Below are 19,238 nucleotides of genomic sequence, written 5' to 3'. Positions count from 1 at the left end.
TAATTTTTGGACTATTCTCATGACATTGTGAGCCCATGAGAGAGAGACTGGAGAGATTGATGACTAAGGAAGGCCGAGGGCCTGATTGTGAGGATATTTTTGGGATCGGGCTGCACGCCGCAGCAGGCCATGTTGGCTTCATATATATTATTACTATTATATGGATCGGGGTTGCCCGCCTGCAGCAGGCCTTATTGGCTTATTATGGCATGTGAGTTGTCCGTGCAAATTCTGATATGATATTATAGCACGTGAGTTGTCCGTTCAGCATATGAGTTGTTAGTGCAGATTATAGCGCTTGGGCTGAAGGAGCCCCTCCGGAGTGTGTACACACCCCCAGTGAGCGCAGGTACCTACTGAGTGCGAGTGCCGAGTGCCGAGTGCTGAGTGACTGGGAGGCATAAGAGATGGTGAGGCATGCTCGATGGGCTGTTTACGAGTGATTATGAGGTATGCTTGAGGGGCTGTTTACGCGTGATTGTGAGGTATGCCCGAGAGGCTGTTTACGAGTGATTGTGAGGTAAGTTCGAGGGGCTGTTTATGATTTTATCACTGATTTGCATCGCATTGGCATGCACATATGACATACAGGCATAGAGATGTATGTTCCTCATGCTGTACAACATCACATCATTCATAATTTCTCACACATTTTGACAGATGGGCATCATGATGCATTTGTTTTTACACGGGTTATCTGGAAGAAAAATGAAACATCTCATTTATTATTAAAAGGATTTTTGGAAAAAATTATTGTTTTCAAACTTATTCATTTTTTTGACAAATTCGGCAAACGATTTGGGTTTTCACTGATGTACTTGAAAGGAAGAACTATTATTTTTGAAATCATGATTTGGCTGAGCATTTTATCTCTGAGTTACTTCTAGTATTATTTGCTTTATGTTGTTATGGACTGTTGTGGACTAGTGGTTTTGGACCCGACCTTGGTAGAAGCTCGTCGATACTTTCAACCTAAGGTTAGGTTTGTTACTTACTTAGTACATGGGGTCGGTTATACTGATACTACACTTCTACACATTGCGTGCAAATATTGGTTGTTGTGCTCGATGGTTGCGGGATTTGAAGATGTACATGAGTTCCTATTGTAGCTGCCTCTTGTTCATGATAGCCTTAGATTTATAAAAGCTCTGTTTATGTATTATTCAAACAGACTATGTAATTATTTCATTTCTGCTCTGTATACTCTATTCTTAGAAGCTCATGATTTGTACTACCAGTTCTTGGGGGATGTATAAGATTAAGATCTTTATTCACTTAAATTGCTTTAATAATTGTTATTGGAATTGGATAATTGAAAGTTGGCTTACCTAGCGGGTTGGGTTAGGTGCCATCACGACTAGTTGGATTTTGGGTCGTGACACATGGCCTTCCAAAAAGGGCGTTGTACCTCATATCGCCTTCGATTATGTGGAACTTCGTTTCTTGGATGGTCCCGGCAGTACTCTCATAACTCAAGTTGGATAACTTTCAAACAGTTCAAAGGAAAATCTTTCAATTTCATTTATTGAGCGGTCTTTCCACATTTATCGGCAAAATTATCTCGCCTTTTGTAGTTTCACATGCCATATTGAATTCGTTTAGAGCTAGGGTTGCGGGTACGACCTGGTCCTGTAGACCGAGCTGTTCTACGACCTTCGATCTAATAATGTTGGTCGAGCTACCTAGATCAATTAACGCACGCTTAACTTTAATTTTATTCATAAGTACGGATATTACCAGTGCATCGTTGTGAGGTTGCATGACTCCTTCTGCATCTTCATCATTAAAGGACATGTTTTCTATGGGTGCGTAATCCTGAGTTCGAGGTCGCTTCTCTCTCATAACCGATGTCCTAGTGCGTTTAAACACCGGCCCTTGAGGGGTATCAACTCCACCGATGATCATGTGGATGATGTGTTGTGGTTCTTCTTGTTCGTTTTGCCTACCGAAATCCCTGTTTTTGAAATGGTGTTTGGCCCTGTCGCTTAAAAATTCTCGAAGGTGCCCTTTATTCAATAACCGGGCTACCTCCTCTCTTATTGCCTGCAATCTTTCGTCATGTGGCCATGGGTGCCATGGTATTCGCACATTTGATTGGGGTTCCTCTGGGCAGGATCGGTCTGCATGGGTTGAGGCCATTTAGTGTCTTTGATGCGTCCGATAGCCTATATGATGGCGGATGCATCGATGCTGAAGTTATACTCCGATAATTGTGGTGCTTCCTTAGGTCCGGTATGCCTATCGAACCCATTTCTGTTCATCAGCCCCCGAGACCCTTGACCTCGATCACTTCTTTTATTGCCTTGTCCGGGGTTACGTCTCGATTCATTCCCCCTATGATCTCCACTATATGGTCGGTATCGGTCCCTGATCGTCCCTTGTTCTCGATTGATGTCCCTTCTAACAGCGGGTCCAGAACACAACTGATCGTCTTCGACTCTAATTTTTGATTGATACCAATTATGTACGTCGGCCCAAGTAATAGCTGGGTACTCGATCAGGTTATGCTTCAACTGCCATGAAGCCATCGAACTTCGTTTGTTCAAACCTTGACTGAAAGCCTGAACAACCCAATCGTCTGTGACTGGTGGTAGATCTATTCGTTCCATTTGGAAACGAGATACGAACTCCCTTAGCATCTCGTTATCTTTTTGTCTTACCTTGAGCAGGTCCGACTTCCTGGTCTCGACCTTTATGGCCCCAGCGTGTGCTTTTACGAAAGAATCTGTAAGCATAGCAAAAGAATCGATAGAATTAGATGTTAAATTATGATACCATATCATTGCTCCCTTTGATAGGTTTTACCGAATTTCTTCAACAATACGGATTCGATTTCATCGTACTCTAGATCGTTCCCTTTAATGGAACATGTGTAAGAGGTGACATGTTCGTTGGGATCGGTAGTTCCATTATATTTAAGAATCTCGGGCATGCAGAACTTCTTTGGGATCGGTTCAGGAGCCGCGCTTGGGGGGAAAGGCTTTTGTATGAATTTTTTGGAATCTAAGCCCTTCAATATCGGTGGTGTCCCCGGGATCTGATCAACCCTGGAGTTATATGTTTTCACCTTTTTGTCGTTTGCCGCGATCCTCCTTTCTCCTGATTCTATTCGTTTGGTCAGTTCTTCGAACATCTTAGCGATTTTGGGATTAGTCCCCGACTCTTGCTCATTTGACCTTACTATAGCTGGTTTCGTTCTGTGGGTGACTTCTCGGGGTGGACTGGGCTCCGGCCTGCTCGGTATATGGGTTTAACTCTGCAACTGAGTTATTGCTGCCTGTTGAGCTTGCAATATTTCGAAATCATATGCAAGTTGATTCCGTTTTCCTCAACTTTATGGGTATCTCGAGCTGCAGATCGAGTACCACCATGAATGTTATTTTTAGGTTCAGAACGTAGGTTTACATGCGAATTAACGTCTAATGGCACTTCGACTCAAGCTCCAACGGCATCGACAAGCGGCCTTTCGGCCCTGGGCATCAAGTTGTTGTTCTCACCTTGAAGGCCAACTTCATTGTCGATAGGTAAGGCCATTTAATTGAGAGCTCGTCGTTGCTAATCCGAAATGAAAGATACTTCCGAAAACAAGCGTAAAATGGTGTGTTTTTCAGATTCGTATCAAATAACCACTGTTATCCTTGGCCCCAAGGTGGGCGCTAAACTGTTTACTCGAAAAACGGATAGAGTTGAATTTGTACATAGTTCTAAGGGTATGTGGTATAACTTGACACAAATCGTAAGAGTAAGTAGAAATATCGAATATTGACTATAAAGAAAAGATACAAACCGAGTTGAAAGGAAGATGATTTATGAACAAGCAAAAATGGAATTATGTATGAAGCTCAAAAGGATAATCTCTTCATATGGGAATATCAACAGTATTTGAGTTACAGTATATTAATGACTTGATCCCTACAGAAATAATGGTCATCCCTCTTATAGTGGAGGGATCCTACTTTAGATATAATAAAAAATACATAGTGGGGAACCCATGATAAATCAATTTTTTCCCAATTTTCACCGAGATTCTCTCTCTTAGTGCGGCTTTAATGGCTCTTGTCTCTTGGCTCAATCTTGATTGGACTCGGTATTGGTTGGTATTGGTCGGTTTTCAGGTTTAGAGCTCGATGCAGGCTTGAGCTCGATGCTGACTCGGGACCCGATATTGATTCGGGCTCGGTGTCGGTTGGTCTTTGGCTCTGAAGCTTGATACCATCGCTCTTCATCATAGCTTGATTTGGACTCGAGCTCGATAATGACGTCGAGCTCGGTATTTAATCTGACCCCGGAACTTGAAACTCGTTCGTGCCTTCTTCAAATCTCACCTCGATATTATGAAGACGCTCTTCGGTCCATCTTCACCAATCGTACGAAGGTCGAAACCGGTTTTGACCGTATATAAGCTCTTCCAGAACTTCTTTTTTCCACCACCACCATCTCCCCCTCCACCCAACCACATGCCCCAAGTAGAAATTACGGCTACAAAACCAGTACCTTCTCTACCTTCCATATGTACCCAATATGTTTATCAATAGATCAAGGTAGAGTCAAAGCTTAAGCAAACGAGCTAGATTAGGCATAGCACCAATCTTTAGATCGAACTCCATAAATTTTAATGGTAGATATGATTTAGAAAAAATTACAGTAAATTCCACCTAATTTTAACCTGAATTTTCTCTTACACCACATAGAGGCCTGGTACATAACCTCTAAAGGATTTTCCTTTTCACAATACAAAAAAAAGGATTAAAATAACTCATGATGAAAATTACACTATCAAGCAAGAACGTTAAGAGCATATGATGATGGTAGCTATATTCACTTTATTGGAAGCCAAAATGATTTGGTATTAACATAAACACTCCAAAAACAGAGACAAAATTAGACCAAACACTTGAATTTTTTTCTTAGAAAATAGTAAAATTCAATCCTAAGTATATAGTAATGCACTCATTTTGCTTTAATTTCAGCATTTGCATAGAAAAAACATCAAGTAAAGATGACAAAACGAGATAAAAAGTTGAGGAAATGAACTCTAGAAAAGGTGTTTTAGAGACGGATGACTACTCACGATTCTTAGCAAAACCGACGTGATGGTGCTCCTTGGATTGCTGATTGGTGGCGGTGGAAGAAGAAGTGGGGGAGAAGTAAAATGGGGTTAGGGCGGTGAGGTGGCATCCCACGTGGTATCCAACTCAGTGATATGTTAGGCCACGTGGGATAATGTTGGTCATGGTGGAGGGTCTTAACGGAGGAGGGGTATATTTGCACCAGTTTTATAACGTCAAAAGTATTAGTGGACTGTAAGTACAACGGATGTCATAAATGATCATTTTCGCATAGTAGAAGGATATATAGGGGAGGAAATATTATCGTATTGACGCTAATACTATTATAGATTCTGAAGGAAAGAACAAGGACTTTAAACGATATGGATAAAAGAGCCGCGGATCAACCCTCAACCTTTTCTTTCACTAGTAGATACCACATCCCACAAGTTAGCGGTTCTTGACTATTTTTCATAAGATTTGAATTTTATTAAAAGATTAGATTTTGACTTTCCACTTCTAAATTCATATAATATCTGTCCAAAATGAAGCAATATATATGTACTCTCTTTGTCACAATTTATGTGATCCTTTTTGATTTTTGATATTCAAACTTTTTAATTTTTATCGTGTATTAGACCATAGGATTTTAAGCTTTTCAAAGTAAAGATTATATATTTAAAAATTACGTAAAAAAAAATCAAAAGTCCCAATAATTAATAATTTAAAATATATAAAAATTAGGGTCAAACAATAACTCATTTTACTATCAAAATTTCAACATCCTCGTATGAATTGGAACGGGATATTAATATTTTATTAGTTTTCTTGTGTCAAAGTTGACTCTGCAAGCCCACGCATGTGTACAAATTCAAACTCCAACAAGGCAGCATGACAGGATGACGTGTCAGGGCCCATAGCTCCAATCAGTCAATCTTGGTGGCTTTTTCCATAGTCAAAATTCTTATTGTAATTATTTTCAGCCGATTTTCTCAAAAATCGAAAAGGATCACATAAATTATGACGCACGTATAACAATAACAATAACCCAATATAATTTTATTAGTGGGATCGGAGGATGGTAGTGTGTACGCAAATTTTACTCCTATCCTGTGGTAGAGAGACTGTTTCCGATCAACCCTCGGCTCCCTCCCTCCAAGAACTCCCCACCTTGCTCTTGGGGTGACTCGAACTCACAACCTCTTGGTTGGAAGTGGAGGATGTTCACCACTAGAGCAACCCACTCTTATCCATAAATTGTCCTAACTCCATAAATTGTAAAAGTAGCCCATAAATAAACACTTTATTAGATCCGAAAGTCACGTTTAATAACCTACGTACAATTATATTCAACTTGTAGTAAGGTACGCGTTTTGCGCGTGTATCTCGTATTGATAAGAATAACTTTTTAAAAATAACATAAATAATATTCAAAAGTTGTATTTGCTTTATAAAAAAAATACGGAGTAACAAAAAACTACATGTTCCTAAAAATGATAATTAAATACTAATCATCGGCGGGGTTTGGACGCGCTCTAAAAGACACAAAAATGGTCAACTAACTGGCAAAAGACGTCTTCTTCTTTTTTCGCAAAAAAAATACTAATTGTTCTATTTCTTCAATCAGTAAGAAATAGTGGATAAATTGTTTCCTATAGATTAGAAAAGAACAAATCATGCAAAAATAGAATACAACTATTGCATCTGATTAATCTATTTTTTTCATCTTGAAGAGAACTTTCTTTGTCTATCCAAGCATATAACCATGCGCAATAACAATTGTAATGAAATTACTTACAGTTGATGGGTTCTGATCAAAAGACTAAGTTAATACTACTCTAGAGGAGTAAAAATATGAACCTCGTGTTAAAATTAACTATGATTGCAATTTATTCTTTCAACCAATTCCCACATATTTAAATTTGTTTTTTTTGTTTTGTTGTATCTACATAATTAGTTTTCATTTAATTAGAAAATTTTAAAAGTAAGTCTGATTTGCTTTTAAAAAAATTATTTTTTAATATTTGTAAAAACATTTGTATGAGAAATAAGTTAGTACAAAAATACTTTGCATGTTTATTTTTTTAAAAATATTTTGATATGAATTATTTTTATTTTAGTCGTATGAGTTAAAATGTCTAACCAATTTTATGTTGGGAAGAGATTAGCTCCAGTGATGTTAGCTCCATTAATCTTCAATGTAGTGGATATATGCCACATGTGCAAGAAAAATATTAACATGTATAATTGACACCCTTTTAATTTGCAATTATTTATAAAAAATTTCACATTTTTAATGTGCTTGTACTTTATCTAAACATAGAAAATATTCCCAAGATAACATGTATCACATCAATAGTATGTTTTGTAATGTAATAATATAAATATTGTACGTATCAAACAAATTAATATAAACATAGTCACAAGAAGTATGTTTTAACTCTATATTTTTAAGAAGCAACATATAAAATAAAGGAACTATATGAAAAACTTAAACACTAAAATGACTGGATAAGAAGGAAAGGAGTTCAAAAGATTGTGATCTAAAGTTCAAAAGTATAACGTTTTCATGTCCATGCCATATATTTTCGGAATTTCATGGCTCAAACTTAATGATATAATTAGTTAGTAATTATTTATGGCAAAGGAAATAACATATTATACTTTCTATTTAGATAGCTAAATGAGAGATATTACTCTCATGCTAAAATATGACAAAGAAAAGGACTTCAAAATCGAAAAGATAATGAAAGTGGGCGAAATGTTTACATGTAATCGATTGAAATTTAATTTAAAAAACTAATATGTAAACACGTTAAACTATGAGTAACAGAAAAGGACTTCTAAACTATGATATTATTTGAGTTAAGTGTAAAATGAACGTGCAATATGCCCTTTAGTTTGTTTTGTTAGTTTATCTGATTAAATATGTAAAAAAAATCCTATCTCTTCTTTCACTCTACTATATTGCATGCTATTTCTGAATAATTAGTTGATAGCGTTTTTGAACAAAATATTTAATAGTATATCTACGTATATCTGTTTGCAAAGATGGTGAATTTTGACTTCGATTAATTAGTTTGAATATTATATATACAATTATCTTTAACTTTTTAAAAAGTGTGAATACATATTTGTACGTAACTTGTTTCCGTAATGAGGTAAAATTAAGTCAAGTTGATTTTAATATCCTAAATAGTAATAAAATTAACGTGAAACAAATTAATTATACTTATGTTCGTATTTCAAATAAGGAAATAATTTATATAATGTAAAACTTAATTGATTATGAATTCCTAAATATTAGGGGTTTCTACAGAGTTTAAATAAGGAGTGATCTTATAACCAAAATTTTTAATTGATCTTAAATTCCTAAATATATGAAATAATGAAATGACTATTTTATCTAGTGTGAAATTAATTTTTAAAGGGTAAAAAAGGCGAACGACATTTCGCTAAGGGTCTTCGTACTTTTAATATAGTGCCTAATCTCAAATATAAAAAAATTATATAAATATTATTAAAACTTATGCTTAAGTTATACAATAAAAGTGAAGGAGTGTAAAATTTGAAAAGTAATTATTAATCCTATTTAGCTAACTCTTATGAAGGGACTATTTATGCCCCATATATATTCAACTTAAATACATTATAAATTCTATTATATAATTATTTCAATTTTACAAGTTATCATGTTTCGTTTATAATTTTAGTAAGAATACTTAATCCTTGAAGATTTAAGAGTTCTTCCGTGATTTTTATTTGAGAAGTTTGTTCTAGAAGACACAAACAAGATCAACTAATTGATAGAAGACGTCTTCCTTTTTCTCAGTGAGAAAATGCAAATTGTTCTATTAATTTAACCAATAAGAAATAATATAAAAATTATTTCCAACAAATTAGAAAGAACTACCGCAAAAGTAGAATTCACGCGCGATATTTTGATTTATCTACACTTTTTGTGTTGTGGAGAGAACTTTTTTTCTCTGCCAAGCATATAACTATGCATACATTTGGATGCATGATCATATATTTTCTTTCTCTAGAAGTAATAATCTATAATTATAATGAAGTTACGTGCAGTTGACGGGTTCTGAAAGGACTATGTTAATACTATCATGTTAATACTAAATGTTAGACAATATCTTATATATAATGCTACAATTTTTTGAAGTTTTTTTTTTTTAAGAAATAATTTAGTTTTTCAAAAGGTATAAAGTTGGTATGTCAATTAATTTTGACTATGGCAATTAAATGTACATATTTTTAATTTGTTGGGTACCTTAAATATTTATATTTTTTGTTAGGTTTCTTTAACGTCAACAATTATTTTTATTCTCTGAGAATATTTATTTGTCGAGCTCCAAATAAAATAAAATAACCAAAAAGGTATTTTCAAATAATTCTCCCTTGTTAGGATTACTTTGTCTAATATTTAGGATTTGAAGTTAACTAATATTATTCTTACATTTTTTGAATTATTATAGTAAATTTGTGATATGATTTGTGCGGAATAAGGTTGTGCAAATATGGGTGTATTTTGTGGGACAACTAATTTACTCACAATTATATATTATACTGGCTAATAAGAAAGAATAACTTTTCCATATTTTGTTTGATTTTTTTCTCCGACATCAGCAAGTTTGGCAGATATATTAGCCGAAGCTTGCAGTTCCATGAATAATTCTGCATATCTGGACATAATTTATGCATTATAAGATTTCTTTGGGATGTGTGTACTTTATATTTACTTTACATAATAATTCAAATAAGGGAAAAATTTATATTTACGACTTTTTACATAGTTCAAATAAGGAAGAATTTAATTAACAAAATTTAGTTGGTTTTGAACTCCTAAATATTAGGTAAATAATTACATTACTATCCCTAAATAAAAGAAAAATTATTAAATGACTATTTTGTCTAGTGTGAACTCTATTTTTAGAGGGCAAAAAAGACGAACGGCATTTCGCTAAAGGTTTTCGTGCTTTTAATATAGTATAGATATATGAGTCTCACTTAGTAGAGAATTTCAACATACCATCCTGTAAGATATGACCAAAATTTGTCCATAGCAAACTTGGAGCCAAAGAATTCTAGTTTGAAGACAAAGAAAAAAAGTATTTTCTTTTATTTATTTTTTTTTTACTTGGGGACCAAGAACTTTGCCCTATAAATATAGGTCATCTTACTTTATTTGAATCCTCCCATATTTTGATTCGAAACTCATTTTGAGTATTCTTGTACTACATAATTTTATTATATTCCATAGAGTTAGTGTTGGAAAATACTTTGATTGAACCTCTTCTTTGTGAGTGATTGTAGCGAGGTTATTCTCTTGGGATATACTTTGGTATGATTAGAGTTTCATCTCTAATTTTGTACTCTCTTTTGTGTGCCGGTTGTTATAGTGAAATTGCTGCTTTCCGCTTGTGGACTTGGGTCACCTTGACCGAACCACGTTAAATTATGTGCCTCTTTTATATGCTTTAATTGTCATTATTATCAACTTGCATTATCTTTGTTATTGTCATTATAACTTTGTTTGGCTAAATTCTGCACTACCCGAATTTTCGATCCTAACAAATTGGTATCAGAGCCGGATCTAACCAGGTTAGTTTAAGTAGCCAATATGACTCTAATAAAGACTTATGTTGAGAAATTTGACCGAAGTGCAAACTCGGGATGTGGCAATTAAAGATGGAAGCTATCTTAATTCTGGATGGCTTAGACTTGGCGTTGCAAGGAAAGGAGAAAAAGGCGGATAAAATGACGGACGAGGAGTTTGTTATCATAGACAAAAAGGCAAAATCAGGTATCATCTTAAATCTCTCAAATGAGGTTTTACGTGAAGTTTCTGTAGAAACCACAGCCAAAGGCATGTGGAAAAAATTAAAAAACCTTGTATATAAAGAGAATGGTGGAAAATGGACTTTTCGTGAAGCAGAAGCTGTATACAATTCGTATAGGTGAAGGTACCTCTATTCTCTCTCATCTTGACACCTTTGATTCCATTCTTATGGATTTGAGTCATATAGACGCAGAAATTAAAGATGAGGATCAAGCTGTATTACTGCTTTGTTCTCTACCCCCCATCTTTTAAGCATATAAGAGATACTATGCTTTATGCAAAAGATAATATCTCTTATAAGGATATTAAATTTATCTTAAAATCAAAAGAACAGATAGATAGTGATATTACTAGGGAAACTAGTAGAACTCAAGCGGACGTTGACTTATTTGTTAGAGGTAAATCCAACTCAACATCCAGATACAATAATTTAGAATGTCGCTATTGTCATAAGAAATGTCACATTATCTCCGAATGCTATAAGCTGAAGAATAAAGAAAAGCATAAGGAAAGAAAAACTAAGCACAAAGATGACACTGGCGAAGCTAGTGTAGCTACTGATGAGATTGATGAGGGAACTATATTTTTAGCTACTGAAACTAGTTTCAAATCTGACAATGAGTGAATTTTAGATTTTGGTTGTTCGTATCATATGTGTCACAATAGGGACTTGTTTTCTACGTATGATTCAATTGAAGGTGGAGTTGTCCAATTGGGTAACAATGCTACTTGTAATGTTATTGGCAAAGGTACAATTCGAATGAAAATGCACGATGATATGGTGAGAACTCTCACCGATGTTAGATATGTTCCTGAGTTGAAGAAAAAATCTCATCTCTTTGGGCACTTTAGAATCTCTTGGGTGCAAATTCATTGGTGAAGGTGGAGTTCTGAAAATATTTCAAGGTGCTCTTGTGATCAAGAAAGCACACAAATCTGGTTCATTGTATACTTTATTGGGATCGACTGTTATAGGCACTACTACAGTTTCGATATCAGACAACTTATCTGATTTTGATGACATTAAATTTTGACATAAGCTCATTGGGGGTTTTTTGAAGCTGGAGTAAAATAACTATATCATCCAATTTACGCCAAGGTGGAGATTTGTAAGATATGGCCTAAATTTGTCCATAGCAAATTTGGAGTCAAAGTATTCAAACTTGGAGCCAAAGAAAAAAAGTATTTTCTTTTATTCTTTTTTTTTTTTTTTAAACTTAAGGACCAAGAACTTTGCCCTATAAATATAGGTCATCTTACTTCATTTGAATTATCCCATATTTTGATTAGAAACTCATTTTGAGCATTCTTGTAATAGAGAGTTTTATTATATTCCATAGAGTTAGTGTTGGGAAACACTTTGAGTGAACCTCTTCTTTGTGAGTGATTGTAGCGAGATTATTCTCTATGGATATATTTTGGTATTATTAGAGTTTCATCTCTAATTTTGTACTCTCTTTTGTGTGCCGGTTGTTATAGTGAAATTGTTTTTCTCCGCTTGTAAACGTAGGTCACCTTGACCGAACCACGTTAAATTTTGTGTCTATATGCTTTAATTGTCATTATTATCAACTTGCATTGTATTTGTTATTGTCATTATAACTTTGTTTGGCTAAATTACGCACTACCCGAATTCTCGATCCTAACACATTCTCATGTTGAGTCTCTGGTTTTTTTTCTCCAAACATTTTTTTATTGACAACGTTAAAAGAAAATTACGCAATCATTCAAGTCATAAACACCAATAGCATTTAAGTTCTATTTTAATTATCGATAAACGGAATGGCTGAACCAGGAATTTGTTGAAATCAGTAGGTAAAATTTAAATGTTTTATTTTTATTTTAAATTGAAATAAAAGGCCAAAAAACATGGCCAAGTCATATATAGTCAGAGCTGCGTCAGATACATTGGAAGGTCAAGCTAAGGATTCTTTCTTCCTCTCTGTTCTTTGATGCTGTCTTTATATTCAAACATTAAACTACATTATCATCTTCTATTATGGTGCTAAATTTTGGTTATGCCTAAAATCTCTTCATTCTAAAATTAAATTTCATAGATCTGATCTCACTGTAATGCTACCATTCACTTGTTAGTTTGGCCATTAGTAGTAAGCCCCTCTCCACCTTGGACCAAACTGGTAATTAACTTAATTAGTCATTACATGCATTTGTATTCTTGGGGGTAGATTTAAGCACATCTTTTTTTTTTTTTTTTTTTTTTGGGAATTTAGGCCTGAGGGCCATCCTTATCTTCTCCATTTAGTTTTGTGTAATTTTGAAGATGAATTCACCTACCAATGCCGTACAAATCAGAAGTGACTAGATATTAGCATATTCTAATGTCCTTAGTTATGTTCCAATCTAACAAACCAATTTTGTATTGGACAAGATATTAAACATATATAAAACATTGTCTGAAGAAATTTATGCGCCAAGTATTGTCTTACCAACCACAAATTAAAACTCAAGGATTATATTTATTCGTTCGAATCATAGAGAATAAAGAAATTTATATAAATCTTTAAAATAAAATTGAATATATTATAAGTAAACTACTAATTAATGACATACAAGTCAAAATAAATAAACACCTACTAATCCACCATCGGTGGTTTAGCCGTTTCTAACTAGTCTAATAAAATTTCCTGAAAAGAAACTCTATCCTCATATAAACGCTTTCACATACATCTATACTTTCAGCTTCTATGTATTTGATTTACTCACAATTTAGCTGAGCTAGAATTCCTATTATTTAATGCTAGAAGCTTTGCCAGAAACAAGTAAAATGAGGTCACTAATGTCGCTCTACTTCGTAGACAAGACTCATTCCGTACTTTACTTAAAAGTTCGTGTCATTCACATGATGGTGCAACCATTAGGATTTTCATCACTGAACATTTGCGGTGCGTTTAAATACGTTGGTGGAGGAGGTGGTGGCGCATATTGTGGTTGGTGTGCATACTCTACCGCATAGCCTGTATGAGCATAACGTGGATCGTACGTTGTCAAGCCATAATCTTGATTCATATGACTTTGATTATGCATAGGCATTGCATAATATGTATTTGAGTTGTAACCATAGTATTCCATTTTGTTGATCACTTCTGTCTTCTTCTCTTTCGATTCGCCGTCTTTTTTCTCGGCGGCGGCGGCACTCTCTTTCTCCTTCTTGTCATTGCCACTCTCTTTGCCTTTCTTTTCACCACCACTATCGTCTTTCTTTGGTGTAACAACTTCAACATTTTGCTTCAATTTATCTGTTAAGTAAGGAATTAGCTTCTTTATATCCACTATCCCCTTTATCGTGACCAAATCTTTTTCTGATTCTATAGTCACCTCTTGTACCCCTGTCCAAAAAAAAGGTAAATAATAAGCACATAGTCAACCATTAAAGGAGGGAGGATATGGCCTAGAAATACCGAGTTCATCAAGTTCATCTTAATCTAAAAATCTTGACGCGATAAATAAATTATATATAAAAATTTATTAAAATTACAACAAATAGTAAATATAAATAAGTTTAAAATTATAGATCTACCTCTGCAACTAGGAACAATAATAATAATAATCTCACGAGAAGGGAATCATTATATTGGGATTCAAATATAAATATTTGGGAATTGAGAAGATGGTTGCAAGATACACGATAATTAACAAAAATATCCATAATAAGCTTATCAAAGCGATTCAGTGTATCTTACCTTTAATCTTTTTTATAATTCGTTTTGTTTTATGTGCACACCCGTCACAGTGCATCCGAATCTTCAACACCACAGTGCTTACTTGAGGCTAAAAAACCACACAAAAAATAATAAAAAGAAACAAATTAGTCATAATTCAATTAATCTAGTCCAAGAATTAATTAATTTCAGAACATTAATTACTTGAGGATTAATTTAGCAACGAAAATGAAGAGGTGTACGTTACACAAGGTTTTTTAGTTTTTACCTCTTTAGGTTTCTTCTCCTCGTCCTTCTTGTCCTCTGTCTTTTTCTCAGTTTTGTCATTAGATTTTTTATCTCCACCGGCGCCGCCACTGCCGCCGTCCTTTTTCGGCGGCGATGATATCAGCTCCACCTTCTTTTTGGTCTTGATCTCCACCCTTTCCCGGAGCCATGAGGGGTCCACATTCCCTTTCACTGTCAATTTTCCACTTTCACAGTCCGATTTCACGTCTTCCACACCTTCATTTAAATCACCACAAACTCATTTAGCCCAAAACTAAAACTCTACCTTAAACTAGTGATTAAATCAAATTAAAAATTGCCTTTGGAAAATAAATAAAAAGATCACTGCTAAGCAGACTGCTGGTTTTATATATACACATATATTACTGAAAGCTATGTATTCGATCGTCAAATTCGAAACTAACAATGATGGTTCCTTGAGAATTCCGAAAAGTACATGTTCCGGCAAATTTAAGAAACCAGAATCTTAAAATTTAGAAGCTTAAAGTCAAAGTCTTAATCGTGTGAAACCAAACACTAAACCAGACAAATTAATTAATTAATTAATTACCTTCGGAGTGGCGAATGAAACGTCTGACTTTCTTGGCACAACCTTCACAATGCAAATCGAGCTTTAACACTATGGTGGCAGTGTTATCACCCTTCTTCTCTCCGCCTTCATTCTTCTTCTCTGCTCCTTTAACTTTGGTTTCTTCTTTTTTCTGAAACCCAAAAATTAGAAGAAAATTAAGTTTAAGTAGTACAAGAAAAAGAAATTGCAAATAGGGGAAATGAAAGATGGAATTAATGAATTACCTCGCCCATTTGTTTGAGAGGATAAATGACACGAATTAAATGGAATGGTTTGAAGTTTGAAGAGAGAAAAAGGAGGCAAATGGAAGAATATATAGAGAATTGGTGTGAAGATATGGATGTATGTAGGAAAAGGAAACTGACTGCCAGAGTGGATACAAAGAAGACGGTTTCATTACTTCTGCTGACTGCTTTCGTGACAAACCAGCCAACTTTGACTACTACCTTTCTCTTCACCTTCCCTTTTTTCTATTCCTATCCCTAATATTCTAGACCTATTTTCATTCTAACTTAATTAATTTGTAGGATAACCAAATTAATATATGGCTTATAATTAATTATACTTCACCTGTTCTCTGGCTACTACACTAAAAATATTTTTTTTAATTAAAGGAAGTGCACCGTAAAAAATAAATAACTAAAGGTGAAACGAGAGAGTATCATACTATCAATTTATTTAACACGTGTAATTAACATTATAAGTTACATGAGAATAAGCAAAACTAAGAACTCTACTACTAGTAATGTTGAACCAAATTTGTATATTGATTTAAGGGCCATTTTTGGGTTCACAGGTAAATTATGCAAGAACTAATACGTCGGATTATTTGTGATGCCAATGGAGTTTTTGCTTATCATATGAAAATGTAAATAACATGTTATTATATCTCCTTTTTTATCTTGATTAATGGAATCATTTCTTAATAAATTTCCTATATAAAACTCTTAAGTTCTAATACGCGAGATCATATTCTAAAAATTCTTTTCCTTAGTATAACTATTATGCATTTTCTTCTTCTAATATAATTAGAGTGAACAGTAGAAGTGGCTATCTATATGCTGATAGCCATTTCAAAAGGTATAGTTTTAAATCATTGGATTGAAAATATCAGAAACATACAGCTAAGCTTTAGAAGGCAAAGAAAAAGACCATAGATGTCAAAATGCCAAGAGTCAAATCACAATTAATTAACTTGAAAGGAACGGAATGAATATATTTATACCTGTATTATCCATTGTACAATAGTATTGATTTGTATGAGTGAGAGATCGCGAGTGAAAATACAAATTGTTGTTTAGTTTGTATTTTATGATTAATTGACATCAGTAAGGGTGTACATAGGTCAGGTTGAGTCGAATTTTTCAATTATCAAACCAAATCAATAGTATCGAATTTTAAAATCTATAAACCAAATCAAACCAACAAAGTCGAGTTTTTCAATCTCGATTTTTCTTGAATTTTTTGCTTTTTTCGGGTTTTCGAATTTGTTTTTGGTAACGCCTTCATAGCACCAAATATGTAATTTGTGCTCTAAATATTTCTTTAGTCCTAGTAAGATACAACTATATAATGTATTTTTCAATAAAATAACATAATTATATGGAATAAGTCATAGTAGCATTATACTAAAATATTCAATAACAACGATAATAAAATAGCATAAATCAAATATTGCTAATTAATAAGCCATAATAAAAATTAACATAATCAAAAAATATTATAGGTCATGCTAAAATAAGTATAGCTAATAAGTACTATTAATTATATAACTAAGCACTAAAGAAGAAAAAAAATTAAGTTATGCATTTTCATTATAAAAAAAATGAAGTTATGCATTTTCATTATAAACCAATATAAAATTAAAAAATAGATATCCAACACTATCGTCACTACTCCTAGTGTTGAATAGAATTTCTTTTGTTAGCATTAGTATTGATTTGAACTTTGTTTGATTACTACATTTCTGGGTTATAAAATTTATTTACCATTCAAGAATATTAAGTTCAAACTTGAAATAATACGTTAAAAGATAAAATTATGAAATTTTTTAAGAATTGGGGCCGACTAAATACGGTGTTTAACTCGCATTGGGGCCGAAACCGAAAAATCTCACATTGAGGGTTAAAGCACCCTCTAGCAAAGAGACTCGCTCAAATCCGAGATATTTGATTAAGGATGAAAGAGTACTTACCATTTTACCCGCTTGTCCTTAATTAATCCTTTTACTTTATCTAGTAGCTAGATTCCGTGAACATAGTCGATTGATATGCCACGTGGCTTCACACCCTTTGGTTAATCATAGATAAAAGATTTGATTTTAACAGATTGTTAATGCGTCAGCGATACGTAACTAAAGTTAAGTAGCCTGGTTCAATGGCTGAGGGTAAAGTCATTGGTTACTATGATCAATAATCAAAAAAGCAAGTCAGCTAAGAAAGGCAATGGCATAATGAGCATTTTGGCTGCTAAAGAAATAAAAAAACATGTTTTTTTACCACTAAAATGTTTCATGCAATCATGTCGAATGTCTAACATCACCAAACTAGAAATGTTAAAGTGGTTGACTACGGAAAAGATCTAAATTTTCTGCTACATTATACTCCCTCCGTTTCAATTTATGTGAATCCTGAGCACGGAATTTAAAAAAAAGAGATAAGACTTTTGAACTTGTGGTATAGAATGAAGCATATATATTTTGTGTGGCTATAAATCATTGCATAAAGATAAATTGTTTCCAAATAAGGAAAAAAGTCATTCTTTTTGACACGGACTAAAAAGAAAATAGGTTAACATAAATTGAAACAGAGAGAGTATAAAATTGCTCAATTTTTTAATTTTCTCCGTATTATAACTTTTGATCTACATATATCTTTGCGGTTATCAAGTTGTATTTACTTTTGCCATTAGGGTAACTCCAACGGAAAATGAGTGAACTCCACTTGTCCATATTCTTTAAAGAAACAAATTCAAACTTTTCCCTTAACTTTCGATTATGGTTAAAATTACTATCAGAGTTGAAATTTTATTAGAAAAAATACGAAACATTTTCCTAAAAAGGAGCAATTAGACCAAAAAGAGGGTAAAATTACTCAATTTCGAATAATATCTGGCCAAATTATTCGATCCAAAAAGTAATGACCGAGAGTATGATAGGAACTTTTATTGAAAATGGGTATAGAACCCTATGAATTTTACGTTATTTCTTTTGGGACCCCAGAGGATTAGTTAAGTTGTAGTAGTAGGATGAGGAGGAGGATGGGAGTTCCCAAGCAAGAATTGAATTGAAATAATACTAATTTGGCTGTTGGAAATGATGGATAAATGAGGAATAGATAAGGACAGGAGAAACGAAGTTTCCTCTCATAGTCTCATTAAACATGCGCTTTTCTTGAGAGAAAAAAAATACTAAAGGAAACTTCCTTGAAAACGTTAGATCTGTACGGATCCGACATTGCATTCCCTACAAAGGAACACCAACGTTGTCTTTCACGATGTTATTTAGCTGTGAGATAGTACGATATTACAAGTTGAGTTGTTTCCTTTTAATTTATTTGATTATGCCTGATATTTGTTTTTAAGATCGTCGCGTACCACTAAAAAGGGGTCTATTTTTTTATTTTTTTTTTAAGTATTCCTCTTGACATTAGATTGTTATTCCCATTGGGGCTAATTAATTTGAGTTCGCGTCGCATAAAAGCCATAGTAGGGGAAATGTTTCTTATCATAATTTTTTCATTTGTAGAGTTCGAACTCGAGAACTTTGATTAACAGTTTATAGTCTAATTGACAAAACATCA

General features: G+C 33.7%; 1 protein-coding gene across 1 annotated transcript; it reads right to left on the bottom strand.

Annotated features, from left to right (window-relative positions):
* Positions 1 to 13,419: 13,419 nt before the first annotated feature.
* On the bottom strand, positions 13,420 to 15,817 carry LOC107793358 (heavy metal-associated isoprenylated plant protein 3). Its single transcript, XM_016615688.2, has 5 exons — positions 15,663 to 15,817; positions 15,418 to 15,568; positions 14,848 to 15,083; positions 14,601 to 14,688; positions 13,420 to 14,246 (listed from the first exon to the last, which is right to left on the bottom strand). Exons 1-5 carry the CDS (start codon positions 15,669 to 15,671, stop codon positions 13,756 to 13,758), a joined length of 975 nt encoding a protein of 324 aa, XP_016471174.1. The 5' UTR covers positions 15,672 to 15,817; the 3' UTR covers positions 13,420 to 13,755.
* Between the last annotated feature and the right edge of the window lie 3,421 nt (positions 15,818 to 19,238).

This window comes from Nicotiana tabacum, chromosome 24 (genome assembly GCF_000715075.1).
Source record: "Nicotiana tabacum cultivar K326 chromosome 24, ASM71507v2, whole genome shotgun sequence".
Lineage (NCBI taxonomy): Eukaryota > Viridiplantae > Streptophyta > Magnoliopsida > Solanales > Solanaceae > Nicotiana > Nicotiana tabacum.
Note: the sequence above shows the minus strand (reverse complement) of the source record. Positions and strands in the feature narration are given on the sequence as shown.